This window comes from Lipotes vexillifer, unplaced genomic scaffold (assembly GCF_000442215.2).
Source record: "Lipotes vexillifer unplaced genomic scaffold, Lipotes_vexillifer_v1.1 scaffold184, whole genome shotgun sequence".
NCBI lineage: Eukaryota > Metazoa > Chordata > Mammalia > Artiodactyla > Lipotidae > Lipotes > Lipotes vexillifer.
The window spans coordinates 830,494-846,174 of NW_006783561.1; the positions used below are offsets into that span (position 1 = coordinate 830,494).

Consider the following 15,681-nt stretch of genomic DNA (forward strand, 5'->3'; position numbering starts at 1 on the left):
TCTCAAGTGTGTGTCACATTTATGAAACCCAGGTATCTCATAAGCACTTTTAATTTTATGTTTTCCACTTATTTTCATATAAGAATAAAAATGCAATAAAATATTCCAATATTGCACAGTGATGTGCATACAAAGATGGTAACACCATTGGCTGGCAGCAGATTTTGCCATGTTACTGATCTAAATGCTTGTTAACCAAAGAATGTAAAAAAAAAAAAAATCTAAATTTCCCATCCAAAAGGGAGCTTAGAGGTACTAAATATCTTTAAAAGTATATCTTTTATCAAGATCAAATGTGCTTAAAACAGAGACTATCAATAAGAGGAAGGATAACCATACCAACCTTGTATTTCTCGTTCTCCTTTTATCTCATATCACCCTATTTCTCCCAGATAAGTGACCAGGAGAGTAAAGGGACCATTGCAAAATGGCTACTATGTGCCAGGCATTGTGGTAGGTAAAATTTCCACAAATACTCTCTTAATGGCCAGCGCCAATAGTGTATTTTATGTCAGAAAAAAACAAAACAAAAATACAGAAAAACAAAACCCCAAAATCTCAGAAGCTATTAACTTCAATAAGTCCTTGTTTGCTGGACTGAGGAATTCGATTGAAAAAGAACCATTAATCCCTACAAAAGGACCCAATAAAACTGTACTTAAATGAATCTTTAATAGTATGACTTTTATATCTTTGTGTGGGATGGAGAATAATTTCATGGAGAAGCATCAGATTTCTGATAATTTTTAAAGAAATAGGTCTGATACTAATTTTACTGTGTGTTTAAGCATCAGTTAAGGTCCTATGCTTTGAAGGTAGATTTATGTGCTAGGGACTCAAAATTAATGATATGTTTAAGGCTCTACATGCTCTGCACAGATTTCCCAAGCCTGGTGGTAATAACGTGTATATGACGAAATAGATAACTATTTCTACTTTAAGTTCCTCTGTCTTCGTCTGACCCCTCAGCAGAGTAAAAGTCAAGGGTCCTCCTCTCTCCTATGGCCAGAACTAAGATCCATTGCTCTGCATCTAAGGCTGCAGAGCAATAAGTGGGGTCCCTGGCATCCCAAGCTTCTGGTTCCCAACCATTTTTTAGATGTTCTTTGGTAGCATCACTGTTTTGCAAGCATACTGACTTATAAATGCTCCAAATACTTGATAGTCCCATACCTGGGAGATATGGAAGAAGAAAACTTCTGGAAGGCCAATAGTCAGTCACTGACCAGGTTTCTACATCTGCGCATTTCTTGAGGGAGAGAGCTTGGCTATTTGGAGATGGAAATTATGGTGACCTGATATCAGCAGGTCCTGATTCTAGACCCACCTCTTCATCTAACCAACTGAGTGTTCTTGGTTCCAGGCTTCTGTGAAACCTCAGATTTGCCTTCTATATAAAAGGAGTTAGGACTAATCCCTCTCTAAAGTCCTTTTGAGTTTGTTGTATGTGACCAGCCCTGGCATTTAAACACCCTCCTGAAGCTACAGAAAAGCTGAAGAATCATTTAAAAATTAGGACATACCTTCTTACTTGAATACTGTAAGTCAAATCATAATCACTTCTAGAAATTAGATTGGACTAGCAAATAAGTAAGACCTAATATAAGTACATTTCAGTAAAATCATTTGTAATGTACATTTCTGAACAATCTTTTCAGGCTCCTGACATGCCAAATTAGAGTTAAGTATTCTAGTTAAGTCGTCATCCTTTTGGCAAACAAGAATAGGGATCAATATACTTGATGATGGTGAATGAAGTCCTTAGTTTCACCTCTTTGTGCCTTAATAATATCTTCTTCAAGGAAAGCCCAGACCAGCAGGGCTGCAACAATAATCAGCAATGAGACTGGGTCTTAAGGTCAGCATTCAGGCCATAAAACTCAAAATGAAGACATCATTAACAGGCTGAAAACCACAAGTCTCAAGGTCCCGAAGTAGGCAGGCTTTAGGAGGTGGAATCAGCGACCTCTGGGTGGAACAGGTGGAGGAGGATGGAAGGTCTCCCTGGTCGGAGGCCTGAAATGAAAGATAACGCAATTATTATCAAACGAATTTAATTAACTAGTTCTCAGGCATCCATGATTTGTTGCAAACTTGGTATACTATGCAAAGGACACGTTCTTCAATTAATAAAAGTGGAGAAACATACGGACCTTTCAGTGGCATACATGCTAAGCTGTGGCTTGCAATCCTAGCTGCACATTAGAATCACCAGCGGAGCTTTGAAAAATAACAGTTGCCAGGCTCAATCCCAGACCTATTCCATCATAATCTCTGGAGGATAGGGTTCAAGCATCACAACTTTTAAATAGTGTCCCTCCTTCAACCAGTTATATTAACCATGTCGTTTATTTTCTGAGGCTTTGACATCTAGGCCCTGGCTGATCCTGGAGGGCCTGCCCCTCCTAGGGAAAGCTAATTCCTAGAGATAGCAAACAACCTGCAGTGAACACACCTTTCACATGCAAACTAACCAGTCCAGAGCCCATACCCCAACCACGTCCTTTAATGGGACTCTCACATTCTGGACCACTATCCACTGCCCTAATCACCCCAGAGCCAGGTGCCAGACAACTGGAGACAGCCCCTTTGCCCCGGAGCCCGCTGAAATTATTCAAACTAGCCAATCCTTAATCTGCCTAGCCTGCCTCACTTGTTCCTTCCTGCAGAACCCAAAATAAAGGCTCTTGCCCATGTTTCTCCCCTCCCTGACATTTCTCCTGCCTAAACCTGGGGCTTTCCTGTGTGCCCCACCCCGGCATAATGTGCCCCCCTCCTCTTGGGATCTAGGAGTATAACAAACTCTCTATTCAAAGGCAGTCGTGGGGCTTCCCTGGTGGTGCAGTGGTTGAGAGTCCGCCTGCCAATGCAGGGGACGCGGCTTCGTGCCCCAGTCCGGGAGGATCCCACATGCCGCGGAGCGGCTGGGCCCATGAGCCATGGGCGCTGGGTCTGCGCATCCGGAGCCTGTGCTCCGCAATGGGAGAGGCCATGGCGGTGAGAGGCCTGCGTAACGCAAAAAAGAAAAAAAAAAAAGGCAGTCGTATCCTGATCTGCTGACCTTGCCATGCCTAAATAATAATAAATCCTATATTTTAAAACTCCAGTGCTTCAAATATGCAGCCAGGCAGGAGACACACTGCAGTGGGGAGATCCCTTGAGAGAGGACTTGAGAATTTCTGAAGTCGGCTTCTCACAACTGCTTCCATCTGGGATCACTAAGCGTGTTGTCCCAACTCCATGTCTGCTTTCCTAGAAGCCTCCCTCCATGTTAGTCTAGATGGTTCTTGAACAGTACTAAATGATACTCCAGACAGACCTGGGTGAATGTATTTACAGAGGGTTCAACAACTACAGATGGTATTTCCACAGGTGTGCTGTAAAACCAATATTTAATTCTCTTGGAAGAAAGTCAATAAGTCAAGAAAGAGAGCTTTGTCAGGTGCTGTAATTGAACTGTGCTACCCTGGAACTGCGTACTTGAGGACTGAATGAATCAATGAGTAAATATTTACTAAATGTCTCTTGAATGCAAGTTTGCGTAGGTCAAGGAAACGACAAAAGAGTTGGGAAAAGACAGGCCATTTCAGGAGCCAGAGAGGGAGGCAGAAGTAGAAAAGAATAACAACAGACATCCTCAGGAGGGTCTGCAGTGGCACCTGGGAGTAGATGGTTTTGTGTGGTTGTCCTTTTATCCAGAGAAAACAAATGGACGGTCTCCTTCCATCGCCCGACCTGCCCTGCGAACCATGGGCTTAAAGGAGAAAGCTGAAGGACAGTCAGGTGATACCACTTATCACTTGAGTAAGCTCAGGCTGGCTTCCTTGCTTCCTTCCTTCCTCTCAACAAACATTTATCTACTGTGCATCTACTCCTAGGTGTGGGATATAACAGCAAGTAAAATGGGCATGGATCTTTCCCTCAAGGTTCTGAGAATATAATGGATGAGACAGACAATAGGGAAAATCAGTACACTGCACTGAAAGTTTTGATAGGGCACATTCGGAACCTATGAGAACATATGGCAGAGGCATTCATGCACACATCTGGAGAATAAATTCAACTTCTCTGAACCTCTTTCTCATCTGCCAGACAGAGGTAAAGATACCTATGTTGGAGATAAAAGTATCTATATCGGAATTACAGATACCTATACTGTGTGAGATGACAGCTGGAAAGTGGATAGCACTTTTGGCTTAGAGTAGGCACTCAAGAGGTAAAGCTAATAATTTTATTATTATGATTAAAGATGTATTCTTAGACCTTTTCCCCATGTATGCCCCATAAGCCTCACATTTTACCTTCCATCACAAAGAGAGTCACGATTCCCTACTCGTCCCTCTTCCTCTGCTGCCCGACTCTGCAGTTGGGGCGAGTCTACAAGCAAACCATCTCCACATTTCATTCTGATGAACAACCCAGCTAAGGATTGGAAGCCCCATCTCAGGGAAAGGGGTTTGTGATTACAGACATATCAGAACCATGGAAATAAAGGTTATTAAATCAGAATCAAGTGGTGGTCTGTGGGGGAGACGGCCTCTCCAGGACGCTGGGAAGTTGGAGCTGGAGACAGAATTGTCCAGTCCAGAGACCTGGGCACTGGCTGCTTTCTCCTCCGTGTTGAGGGTGAGGTCTGTGCTGATGATAAGTTTGGTTCAAGAACCCAGCAATCCTAATGTTGGTTACATTCTTTTAAAGCAGGCCTATTATTTAGATGGTATGCTTTTGTATGATCATAACATTGTTAAAAATATCTTTAAGCTTCCCTATTAGTAAATAGCCTCCGGCCCAAGTCCCCTTACTCTCTAACCACTACCCCCCATCCCCCAGGGACTTCACAGATCTCTTTACAAGTCAGCAGCTAAAGGATTAACTCTTGGTACTCCAGGAGGCCTTCAGAAGTATGTTCTGATTTGGCAGTACCTAGGCTACGCCTTAAAGGGGAATGCATAGATTGTTAGTGATTGGCAAATCACTAGTAAATGGCAAAACATATTAAAAAACAAGGGGGCAATGGCTCAGCAAGATGTTGGCTTTTTTTTTTTCTCTACTGGCACGACTTTACCTATGAAGAGTGTGATATTGTCAGCTGCCCACTCTATAGGGACTAATGCCCTGCAAGGGAAATGCCATGCAAAGATATAATGCATCTGCTCCTGTTCTTGTCACCATCTGCCTTTCCTAACTTTGAAGTATAAATATATTAGGAACTTACAGCGGGTGGGAATGTGAAGCTTCTTTCCACTAATCTGTAACCCACCTGCACTGTGGTACACGGCTTGATGGCTAGCTGTCAACCCAAGCAGTAGCAGTCTATCCATCCACCCATTCACTCACTTGCATGATAAATATTTGCTAAATTCCTAGCAGGTGCCAATTACCGATTTAACTTCATTCTGTGCTGAGGAGAGTAGAAAAAATTTTTTTCTTATCAAAAATCTCTAGGGACTTCGCTGCAGTGGTTAAGAATCCACCCACCAATACAGGTGACAACGGTTTGATCCCTGGTCCGGGAAGATCCCACATGCTGCGGAGCAACAAAGCCCGTGTGCCACAACTACTGAAGTCCCCGTGCCTAGAGTCTGTGCTCCCCAACAAGAGAAGCCACCGCAATGAGAAGCCCGCGCACCGCAGCGAAAGAGTAGACCCTGCTCGCCGCAACTGGAGAAAGCCCACATGACAGCAAAGACCCAAAGCAGCCAAAAATAAATAAATAAATGAAATTTTAAAAACAAACAAACAAAAACAATCTCTATTCTTTTGAGGTTTACCATCTACTTGAGGAGACAGATATGTAAACGAGGGCCACAACATGGGATGAATTATAATGGAGGTATTTGGGGAACCACAAGAAGGTTCACTCTGCATAGGAACATCAGGGAAGGCTTCACAGAAGAGGTAATGTTTGGACAGAGTCCTAAAGGATGTGTAGCAATTTTCTAAGCAGAGATCAGAAGGGAGTAGGAAGACAGCATTCCAGGCAAAAGGAACAGATTGAGCAAAGACAGCACAAAATGACACAGCTCACTAGGAATTCTTAAGGGGGAAACATCAGTGACTACAAGAGAGGGGTGGGACTCAGGGCCATGGCATGCTAAAAAATAGAGAATTAAATTTAAGGTTTTCATGCCAGGAAGTGCCATCACCAGTTATTTCTGCTCTAGAATGGGCACTCTCTGGTGCAGTGGAGGAGGGACTGACTGGAGGCAAGGAGGTGAGTGTGGGCCTACAGGGATGAACTTAGGCACTGACAGATGGAGAGGAGCGGTAGATCTGAAAGCTGCAAGGGCAGCAAAATGAACAGAGCCTGGGGAGCTTCAAGGGAGGCAGGGATGGAGGCTGATCCCGGGGCAGGTGCTTGGGGAAGAGAGAGAATAGTGCCACGTCTCAGGCTGGGAAATGGTGAGAAGAAGGCAGTTTGGGGCAGAGAGTGGCAGGTTGGATGATGAGTTCAGTTTTGCATGGGCTGCGTCTGAGATCTTGGTTGGACACCTGGTGAAGTTCCCAATGAACAGTAGGAAACAGAAGGCCAAGGTACAGATGGCGATGGAGACTTGGAGTCATTGCTGACAATTCAAGCTCTGGGGACAGCATGCAGAGTGAGAAGAGGAAGGGACCAGGACTGGAGAGAGTGATGAGCAGGATGTGCTGTTTGAGGGAAAGGGGGGTTCAGGAGAACATGAGTGGGGAAGAGCTCTGTCAGTGGGTCAAGCATTCAGGAGAGAGGCCCATTTTATTCTTTGCTCAAACATCTCCTCATTTTATTATGAAAATTACATACACACTTTCAGAACAATTGCATCTTTTCCAATCTTCACACCAAAAATGCACCCAAACCCTGTTTCTATCAGACATTTCTTTGCAAACACCATTTCTTTAGTAACATATGTTTTCCTCCTTTTCTCTCCCCATCTTGATCACAACATGCTTCCAGACTCCCCCAAAACAATTCATCTGCCATCTCTCTTTACACATTAAATGCATCCCAGTTTCCAGCCTTTAATTTCTGGAACCCATTTCCCTGGTTGTTCCCTCTCCTGTAGACAAAATCCCACAGAGTCTTTGTAGCTATATATTCGAGATTGACATTCTTTTTAATCTTGGTACAATTAGATAACTGCCTCCAAAGTCTTTACCTTCAGGAATAAAAGGTCTTAGATCTTGTATCTTCTCCCATGACACCTGGACCTTCTTGGACAGGTGTAACAAAATGACTAAAAGACTGGACCCTGGAGTCAGACACACCTAGGTTTGCCACAGACATAAAGTCTCCATCCAGTCTTAAGCCCTGGTTTCTACATCCGCAAAATGGGATAACACTAAACATCTACCACCTAGAGTTGTGAAGAGAATTAAATGAGCTAATGCATTTAGTGTGTTTAACAGAACACCTGGCACATAGTAAGCGCTCAATAAATATTAGCATTTATTACCATAATTGCTCTCCACAAACACCCCTCCCCAATCCCCAACTATATATAATTTTCAAGCAATACAACATTATGCAAATTCAGGTGATTGGACTAGGTTATCGCTAAGGTTCCTTCTAGGGCTAATGTTCTAATATGTGAACTCTATTCTATACCAGAGAAACATGCTCCGTGAGTGTGAAGCAGCTTGGGACTGAGGGAGGCTTGTGTAGCAAGTGTCAGTACGTGAATGTTTCTGGGAGCACACGGAAAAGGGGTAATAGCAAGGGGAGAAATGGAAAGATCCTCAGCACAGGGTCAGCTGCTCTTTCCAGAAATGCAGAAGAAAAGCCTCCTTGTGGTACTTTCTCAACAAATTTCACTGATGAGGTTCATTTGAGTTACAAGTTTCAAATTGAAAAAAAAAAAAATCCTAGTTTAAAAAAACATCCTTTTAATCTCCCCCCGCCCCCCCCACCCCACACTGTATTTCAGACATCAAAGAATTAAACTCCCAAGGCAAGCCTAGGCTTTTATTCCCAAAGGCTCCTTTCTGCCTTGGCAGACAAGCTAGCTTTGACCACCTCTTCTGTGACTCCAGAAGACCTTAAAAAGGTTCCTGCCAGAAGCCTGAACACAAACAAAGACATACATCAGAGCCCCATAAGTCAGTCACACTCTTTTGTCTAATGCCCAGCTCCAAATCTCCATAGGCTCATCCTTCTGAATAAAAAACACTCAGACTGTTGTGCTCTTACTAAGGGCCAGAAACACAATCCTTACGACTCTGTGAGGAAGTTCATTGACTATCTCCGTTTTTTTTTTTTTTTTGGCCACGCCATGTGCAGCATGAGGGATCTTAGTTCCCAGACCAGGGATCAAACCCGAGCCCCCTGCAGTGGAAGCTCAGAGTCTTAACCACTGGACCATCAGGGAAGTTCCTACTATCTCCATTTTATGGACAAGGAAATTAAGGCACATGACAGTTAAATAATTCATCCAAGTTCACAAGTGGCTGCCGGAGACTTCCCCAGGCAGTGTTTCTCCACCACCACACCTTGCTGCCTCTCACCTTTATTTCCTCTCCCAATTCCTTCTTATCTCCTAGTCCCCAAAAGGCACTGTCTCCACTATGCGGCCAAGGGAATTAGTTATTCGGGAGCTGAATTCTAACCAGATAAAAATTATGCAAAACATTGACCTTTACCGATGTATTTCACTGACAAAATATTGCATTTGTTATTTAGAGTATGTGCAACTGAATAAAGCATCCCTTAAGTTAATGAATAGTCCACATTGAAATGTGTCCAAAGTATGCATTTCAGTGAGTCTAGCTCTGTGCTTATTCTTGGGTCATTTTAGATGTCCCCAGATCCTACAGTCCCCTGAAACTCAGAGAGTGAGGAAAAAATGTCCCGTCAGCTTCGATGTTACCTCTGTGAGGCGGCTCGGGGCGGCACCCTGGGGGGCCTCTCAAGGGGCATGATGGGTGCGCTGTCCACTGGTGGGGGGCCTGGACTACGACTTCTGGCAACCTCGGGGGCTTCATTATCCTACAGCAAAAAAGATGAGAAAGAAGGGTGAAAATCACATTAAGCAACAGCATAGCTGGACACACTTCATCCCACAAGCTCCTCAGCCCTCCCCAGGCTTTGGCTGAAGGTTACTTACTGACTGATAATCAACCCAGCAATACCAGGGCAGTTTTCCACTGACACTGACCCCCAGAGTCACTGAGGAGACCATCAGATCCAAATTATCATTAGCGATTCGAGCTCTTGTTCCTCACTACTCAGTGTGACGTGTGGGCCACCAACATCACCATCGCCTGGGGGCTTGTGAGAGCCACAGGGTCCCAGGCTCCTCCCCACACCTGCTCCATCAGAACCCACATTTTCACAAGATCCTAGGTATTTCTTATGCATGTTAAAGTTTGAGGAGCATTGCTCTATGTAACCAGATAGGGCTGGAGAAGTTTTATTTTTAAACAGAAGTCCCTTTTTGGGACAACAGAACGGTGACTCGTCCTCAGTCACAGGGTCATACAAGCTGTGCACTGGTGGGCGGCCCACCCCTAGGACCCTACCTCAGGGAGTCTCCTGGGTTGGCAGTGACCCATGTGACCTCACCCGCACATCCCAGCCGCTGGTCACTGGCTCAGGATACACACCCTGACCCAAATTGGGCCTCAGCCTAAGGCAGCAACTTACACTCTGCTCAGAGACCTTGCGGCTCTCGGAGAACTGTCTGCCACTATCCATGTGGAGAAGCAGAAAAGGCCAGTGCGCAGTGAGAGAAAAAGGAGATACCCACAGGAAAGAGGAGACAAAAGAGCGTGTGGCCTGGGGGGGGGGGTACAATGAACAGTGGCTCCTGCTGTGGCATGCCCCGCTCCTGACCCAAGCCCCAAAAGGCGACCACTGCCCCTGGAATCCCTGATACTCATCCAGTTCCCTCTCACCCCTTTTGGCTTAACCCTTCCTCCTTCCCTCTCTTCCTTTCTTCCCCTCTTTTTATTGAGGTGAAATCCACATAACATAAAATGAACCGTTTTAAAGTGAACAATAAATAGCACTTAGTACATTCACAATATTGTGCAACCACCATCTCTATCTACTCCCCAAACGTTTTCATGACCCCCCCAAAGGAAACACTGTACCCCTTAAGCAGTTTACCCGTATTTCCCCTACCCCCAGGCCTGGTAACCACCAATCTGCATTCTGTCTCTATGGATCTACCTTTTCTGGACATTTCAACCTTTTGTGTTGGGCTTCTTTCACCTGGGTTTCCATTTCCTGCAGTGAAACGACCCCCAGACAAGACATATGGGGGTGCGGGCCCCGGCTCTCACCTCGTTGTCCCCCTCCATCCCGCTGCTCACACTGAGGAGGCTCCGGGTGCTGGATCGGTTACTCGCGCTGCCTAAAGGGCGCAAACAAAATCAGCTGGACTGTGGATTGTCTCAAGGTAAAGTAAATTTTGCAGAACTCTAGCTCTCACTTACTGATAGAAACAATACACAAGCTGTGCATACGGGCTTCTTCAAAATGCTGCCGTCTAATAACATTACCATGTTATTAGACTTCAGTTTTTCTTTCAGCATAAAATGAAATGGTTCATCTTTGTATTACCACTTTTTGCTTTATAGCCATTTATTGAGGGCTTACCCCACGTTACATGCTTTAAAAGCACGACCGCATTTAATCCCTATGAAAACCCTACCCGATATTAGAGCTCCGATCTGACAGACAAGAAAGCAGAGACGCTCTAGTTCTCACGTGTTCAGTGGTATTTCTAAAATCTGCAAACAACTTTTGTTGCTAAAGTTTTTTTTTACCTATTTAGAAATTACAGCATGTGCGAGTATCACACATGTATACATACCTTCTAAAAAGGGGCCAGTGTGACACAAAACACAAAGCACAGATTCAAAAGTATAATTTATACGCAGGGTAGGAACTGTGACTATGTGAGTTTAGGTGCTCAAGGATGTAAGTTGGGGATTTATCACCTACCTCATTGAAACAGCATTATCCAATAGAACTTTCTGGAAATGTTCTGTTGTGTGCTATCCAATTTGGTAGCTAGTAAGACACATGGCTAGTGCAACTGAGGAACTAAATTTTATTTAGTTTTAATGAACTTGAATTTAAATAGCCACATGTAGCTAGGGGTTACGGTATCGGACAGCACAGCATTAGAACAAGCTCAAGAACGTGATTGGTCCAGCAGTGAAGAAGGAAGAATAACAGCTAATCAACTAAAACTTTGACTTTAATTTACCAATACTGCCTTTAACAGTATTGCCAGATCTCAGGTCTGCTGAATTTCCACTCAAAATAGCTCCTCATCTTATTAGTTTACAGGTAAATTGCCTTAGTTTTGACTTCATTATGGTACCAACTTTGACCTAATTAATTTAGATGTTAGCTTGACGGTTAAGATTATAATTTTGGACTGTTTCTCAGAGGCAGATTTTTAAATTTAAAATAATGTGTCAAAAATATTTCTAGAGGGGCTTCCCTGGTGGCGCAGTGGCTGAGAATCTGCCTGCCAATGCAGGCGACACGGGTTCGAGCCCTGGTCCAGGAAGATCCCACATGCCGCGGAGCAACTAGGCCCGTGAGCCACAACTACTGAGCCTGCGCGTCTGGAGCCTGTGCTCCGCAACAAAAGAGGCCGCGATAGTGAGAGGCCTGCGCACCGTGATGAAGAGTGGTCCCCGCTCGCCGCAACTAGAGAAAGCCCTCGCACAGAGACGAAGACCCAACACACCCCCCCCCAAAAAATTAATTAATTAATTTAAAAAAATATTTCTAGAAACCAGGGGATTCAGTTAGTCCATTAAGGAGCACGTGACCCTGTCTCTTTCTCTCCAGCTACCCACACATAACACTGCTTGCTCAGCCAGAACGTCCTTTTCTCCCTGCTCCCCCCCAGCCCACCCCTATCCACAAATCGAAAAGCTCCTGTCCCCAACGCTCAGGACAAATGATGTCGAAACCTCTCCAGATCCCACCAAATGGAAGTAAACCCTCCTATCCACGGGCTCCCACCCCTGTGGAGCCAAGCCTCTCACGTCATTCATCATTGTTCATTCCCTTCCCTTACAACGAACGAGACTCCTTCCAAAGTTTATCCACTAGGAGGGAGCAAAAAGCTGTCCAGGCACTGGCTCCAGGATCCTGGAAATTCGCACCAGCCAGCTCCCCTTGTCCCTTCCCTTGGTGTTCTTGAATTTTTAACTCCCACGCTTTGGCTTTGAGCCTTCGCTCCTGGTTTATCAGCCCCGGCTGGCCCTCTCCTCTCTCCAAGGCTGATGACCTGCTTGGCCACAACCTGTCTGCACTGCACCACTGGTAGGAGGCTCTGGCCCCAGCCCCCAGCATCTTCACTCTTGCTGGGGGAACGGGGCAGTGCCCACCCCCTTGCCAGGCTTCTGTCACCAGGGAAGAAGGATCAGACAAGCATCTAACTGGTACCATATTTATACCTTCTCTCCTCCATTATAAGTCCCCTGAGACAGACCCTATTTCTTTTTCAGCTTTATGTCTCCAGTATACAGTCTAGTTCCATATGCACAGGGCTGTCCTCAATATTTGGTGGAGGAATGAATGAGGGAAAAAAAAGGACCCTATATATATGACCCTTAAGAAACCTGAACCAGACAACTTAGAAGAAGGTCCATGGTCTTTCTGTAATGAAACTTTTGTTCTCTTAAACATAACACTAATATTTTGTGCTTAAAATTATAGTCACAACCAGATTTAACCTGCAACTGTTTTCCTGTAGTTCCCAAGAGATGACAGCTGCACCATAATAAAATAGTGCTGTTTTTAGGGTATGACTCCGGGGGTTGAGGGGCAGTTGGTGGATCAGAGCTGGGCCATCCTCACTCTCCCTCCTTGCCCTGGGAACTGTTTCTCTTTGGAAGGCAGTATGTCCCCATGGTTGAGCACACAGAGAGATCTGGATGTGAATCCCAGATGCCCTGCTTAATTTCCAAGTGACCCAGGGTAAGATGCCTAACCTAAGCCTCTGTTCCCTGGTCTCACAGCACTGCTGTAGAGAGTGAGACCGCACGGTAACAGGCTTGGCACAGAGCCTGTAAGAGCAAGCATTTGATTAATTACAGCAGCTATCATCATCACTAGTCTCAAAATGGCAGATTATCCACTAGTGACCCAAGGGCCCTCACCTCCAGTGTCCACACCTTTGTATAGCCTCTTCCTCACCTCCCTCTCGGCTTAGCCATGTGACTTACTTTGGCCAATGTGACGTTAGCAAGTGTGATGCAAGCCAAAGCTCGATAAGTACTTGCACACTGGGGCTTGTCCTTCTGGAATGCTCCCTTTATGGATCTTGTTATCATACAAGAAGTTCAGGCTATTGAATTAGAGGCCATATGTAGACAGTCCCTGGAGAGTGAGAGGCCATCGTGGATGCTCCAGCCCGTGCCAAGCTTACAGCTGAATACAGTCACATGAGTGACCCCAACTGACCACAGGGGGTGGAGGTGAACAATTCCCACTTGACTCCTGGCCAAGTTTAGAATCAGACATACATAAATGATTATGTTTCAAGCCACTGCATTTTGGGATAGTTTGTTACATAGCAATAGATAACTGTGCAACAGGGCCTGGATGCAGTCTACAGCCACAGAGTAAAATAAAATCCTCTGGTCTGTCATTTAATAACATTTTCTACCCCAATAAGATAGCCATCTCTGGGCAGTACACCACCACACAAGGTAAGAAGCACAGTTTATGCTTTCCAGTCTATTCTCACTCCAAGCTAACTCAAAGTAAAACATATGCATAAAATGGTTTAAATTAATCTGAACCTGAAGTGAGTACTCTGCATTCATCTTGTTAAATTTCCCCTTCCCGCACCCCAGAAAGCCCTGCCCTCACCCCAAGAGTGTCTACACCACCTCTCCTCTCCTCTGTGACACATCTGAGTCAGCTGCCTGCCTGTCCCTTGCTTCCTCTGCCACCTGTGATCACTCCCATTTCTGAACTTATCAGATTTCTCTAAATTGCCTAAGGGGGGGGGGTGATACACATTATCACCCCCATAATGTAAGGGGAGGTTTTCTTCTCTGTTAAGTCTAGGCTTCTCATGTGGTTGTATGATATGCTTTGGGTCTGCTTCAACAGGTAACAGTAGCAGAGAGAAGAGCTGGGTTCTACTCTCATTTTGCCATTGACTGGCTGTGGGACCTTGGGCAAAACCCTTTCCCTTTCTGGGTTACCAATACTCTATTAATAAAGTAAGGAGGGGGAATAGTTCAGAGGCTCTTGACCTAAGTCCATGGATGGGCAAAATTGTGTGTGTGTGTGTGTAAACACATGCATGTGCATTTTTATAGGAAGCACATCCAGAGCATATACCAGACTCTCAAAGGGGTATGTGATACAGAAAAGATTAAGAACCCCTGGGTTAGGTGACCTTCCAGTTCCTACATCCATGTGGGGGTCTTCCACCTGACATTTAAGGAGACGTGAGTCCTGAAATTCAGCTTGGCTCTTGCTCTTTCACTTCTCTCCTAGCTGTTTTGATAACACTGAAATGTTTGAAAGCAGAGAAACACGATCTATTTGGCTTGTGAAGCTGGTGTGTCTGAAGTCAGCTAATACCGCCCTGGATCTGGAAACAAAGCCCCAGCTCCTGCCTGCACATCAGCGTGTATTGCCTTGTTGCAATCAGACACCTATTCAAGCTGTCAAGCCAAAAAGAAGACATTTCCAAATTAGATCCTCAACTTTCCTCTAAAGTTGGAATTCTCAAATCCGAGTTCACTGTTTTCTAATGTTTCTGACTTTGTGCCCTTTCCTTCCCCTTCCCACAGATGAAGCAAAAAGAACAGTAGGCAAGAGTCTTGGCCCTGGATTCGGTCCACCTGAGTTCAAATCCCAGCGCTACCACTTGTTAGCTATTTAACCTAGAGGAAGGCACTAAGTTTCCAGTTTCCTCCTCGGTAAATAGAGGTGATAATACCTATCCTGTAGAGTGATTATGAGAATTAAATCAGAGAATCTGTGGAAGAGGCTTAGCATATAGTAAATGCTCAATAAATATTAACAAGTATTATGATTAGGATTTTTCATTTATAAAAGCAATAGAGTAATAATTATCATGCAATCTGGCTTCACGGGATATTTGTATAAAAGATCTTTGGCGCCCTGAAAAAGGCAAACCTCACAGGCTAAATGTCCCCCATTTCTTACACCTCCCAAGTCCAGATCAGGCTCCAAGTAAGATCTTCTGGGCTCATAACAGAGCACATTTCCAAGGCCCAAAGGCACCTGCGGTCCACCTGCTTACTTGCTGTGCTGGAGGTACTGTCTGTTTTCCAGTCTCCTCGTCTTAGCTCTGTCCTTGGGGGAAAGACGCTTTTCCTGGGGCCACTCTCATAGACTCCAAACTCCACTTTCCCTGGCAGGTGCTGTGAGTGCCGAATTGGGACTGTGATCTCCAAGTCTGGAATTAGAGGGAAAAGAGATAAGCTTTAAGGCACCAGGATGCCACTTACAAAACTGCTGGGCTGCTCTCTCTCCACCCACCTCCTCCACCCGAATCTGGAGGGTGCCTGGAGGGGAGGGGAGGGGGAAGGAGGAGGAGAAAGGGAGGGGGAAGAGGGTGGGGGTCCTGTCCAATTCAGCACTGAAACTCCAGACTACTGTGTGGCAACTGTTGACAGAAAGTTGGGGTGGAGGAATGTTAGAAAGGGCAGAGAAATGCTTTTGCATCAGGTAGAAGAAAGAACATG

General features: G+C 45.0%; 1 protein-coding gene across 1 annotated transcript in view; it reads right to left on the bottom strand.

The window, feature by feature from the left end:
• Positions 1-1,958: 1,958 nt before the first annotated feature.
• The window catches only part of PIK3AP1 (phosphoinositide-3-kinase adaptor protein 1), a 108,375-nt gene continuing 94,652 nt past the window's right edge, over positions 1,959-15,681 (bottom strand). Inside the window, exons 13-16 of the mRNA XM_007456191.1 lie at positions 15,237-15,392; positions 10,261-10,331; positions 8,844-8,962; positions 1,959-2,016 (exon numbers count right to left, since the gene is read on the bottom strand). Of these exons, the coding sequence (XP_007456253.1) occupies positions 1,959-2,016; positions 8,844-8,962; positions 10,261-10,331; positions 15,237-15,392 (404 nt within the window). The remainder of the gene's footprint in view (positions 2,017-8,843; positions 8,963-10,260; positions 10,332-15,236; positions 15,393-15,681) is intronic.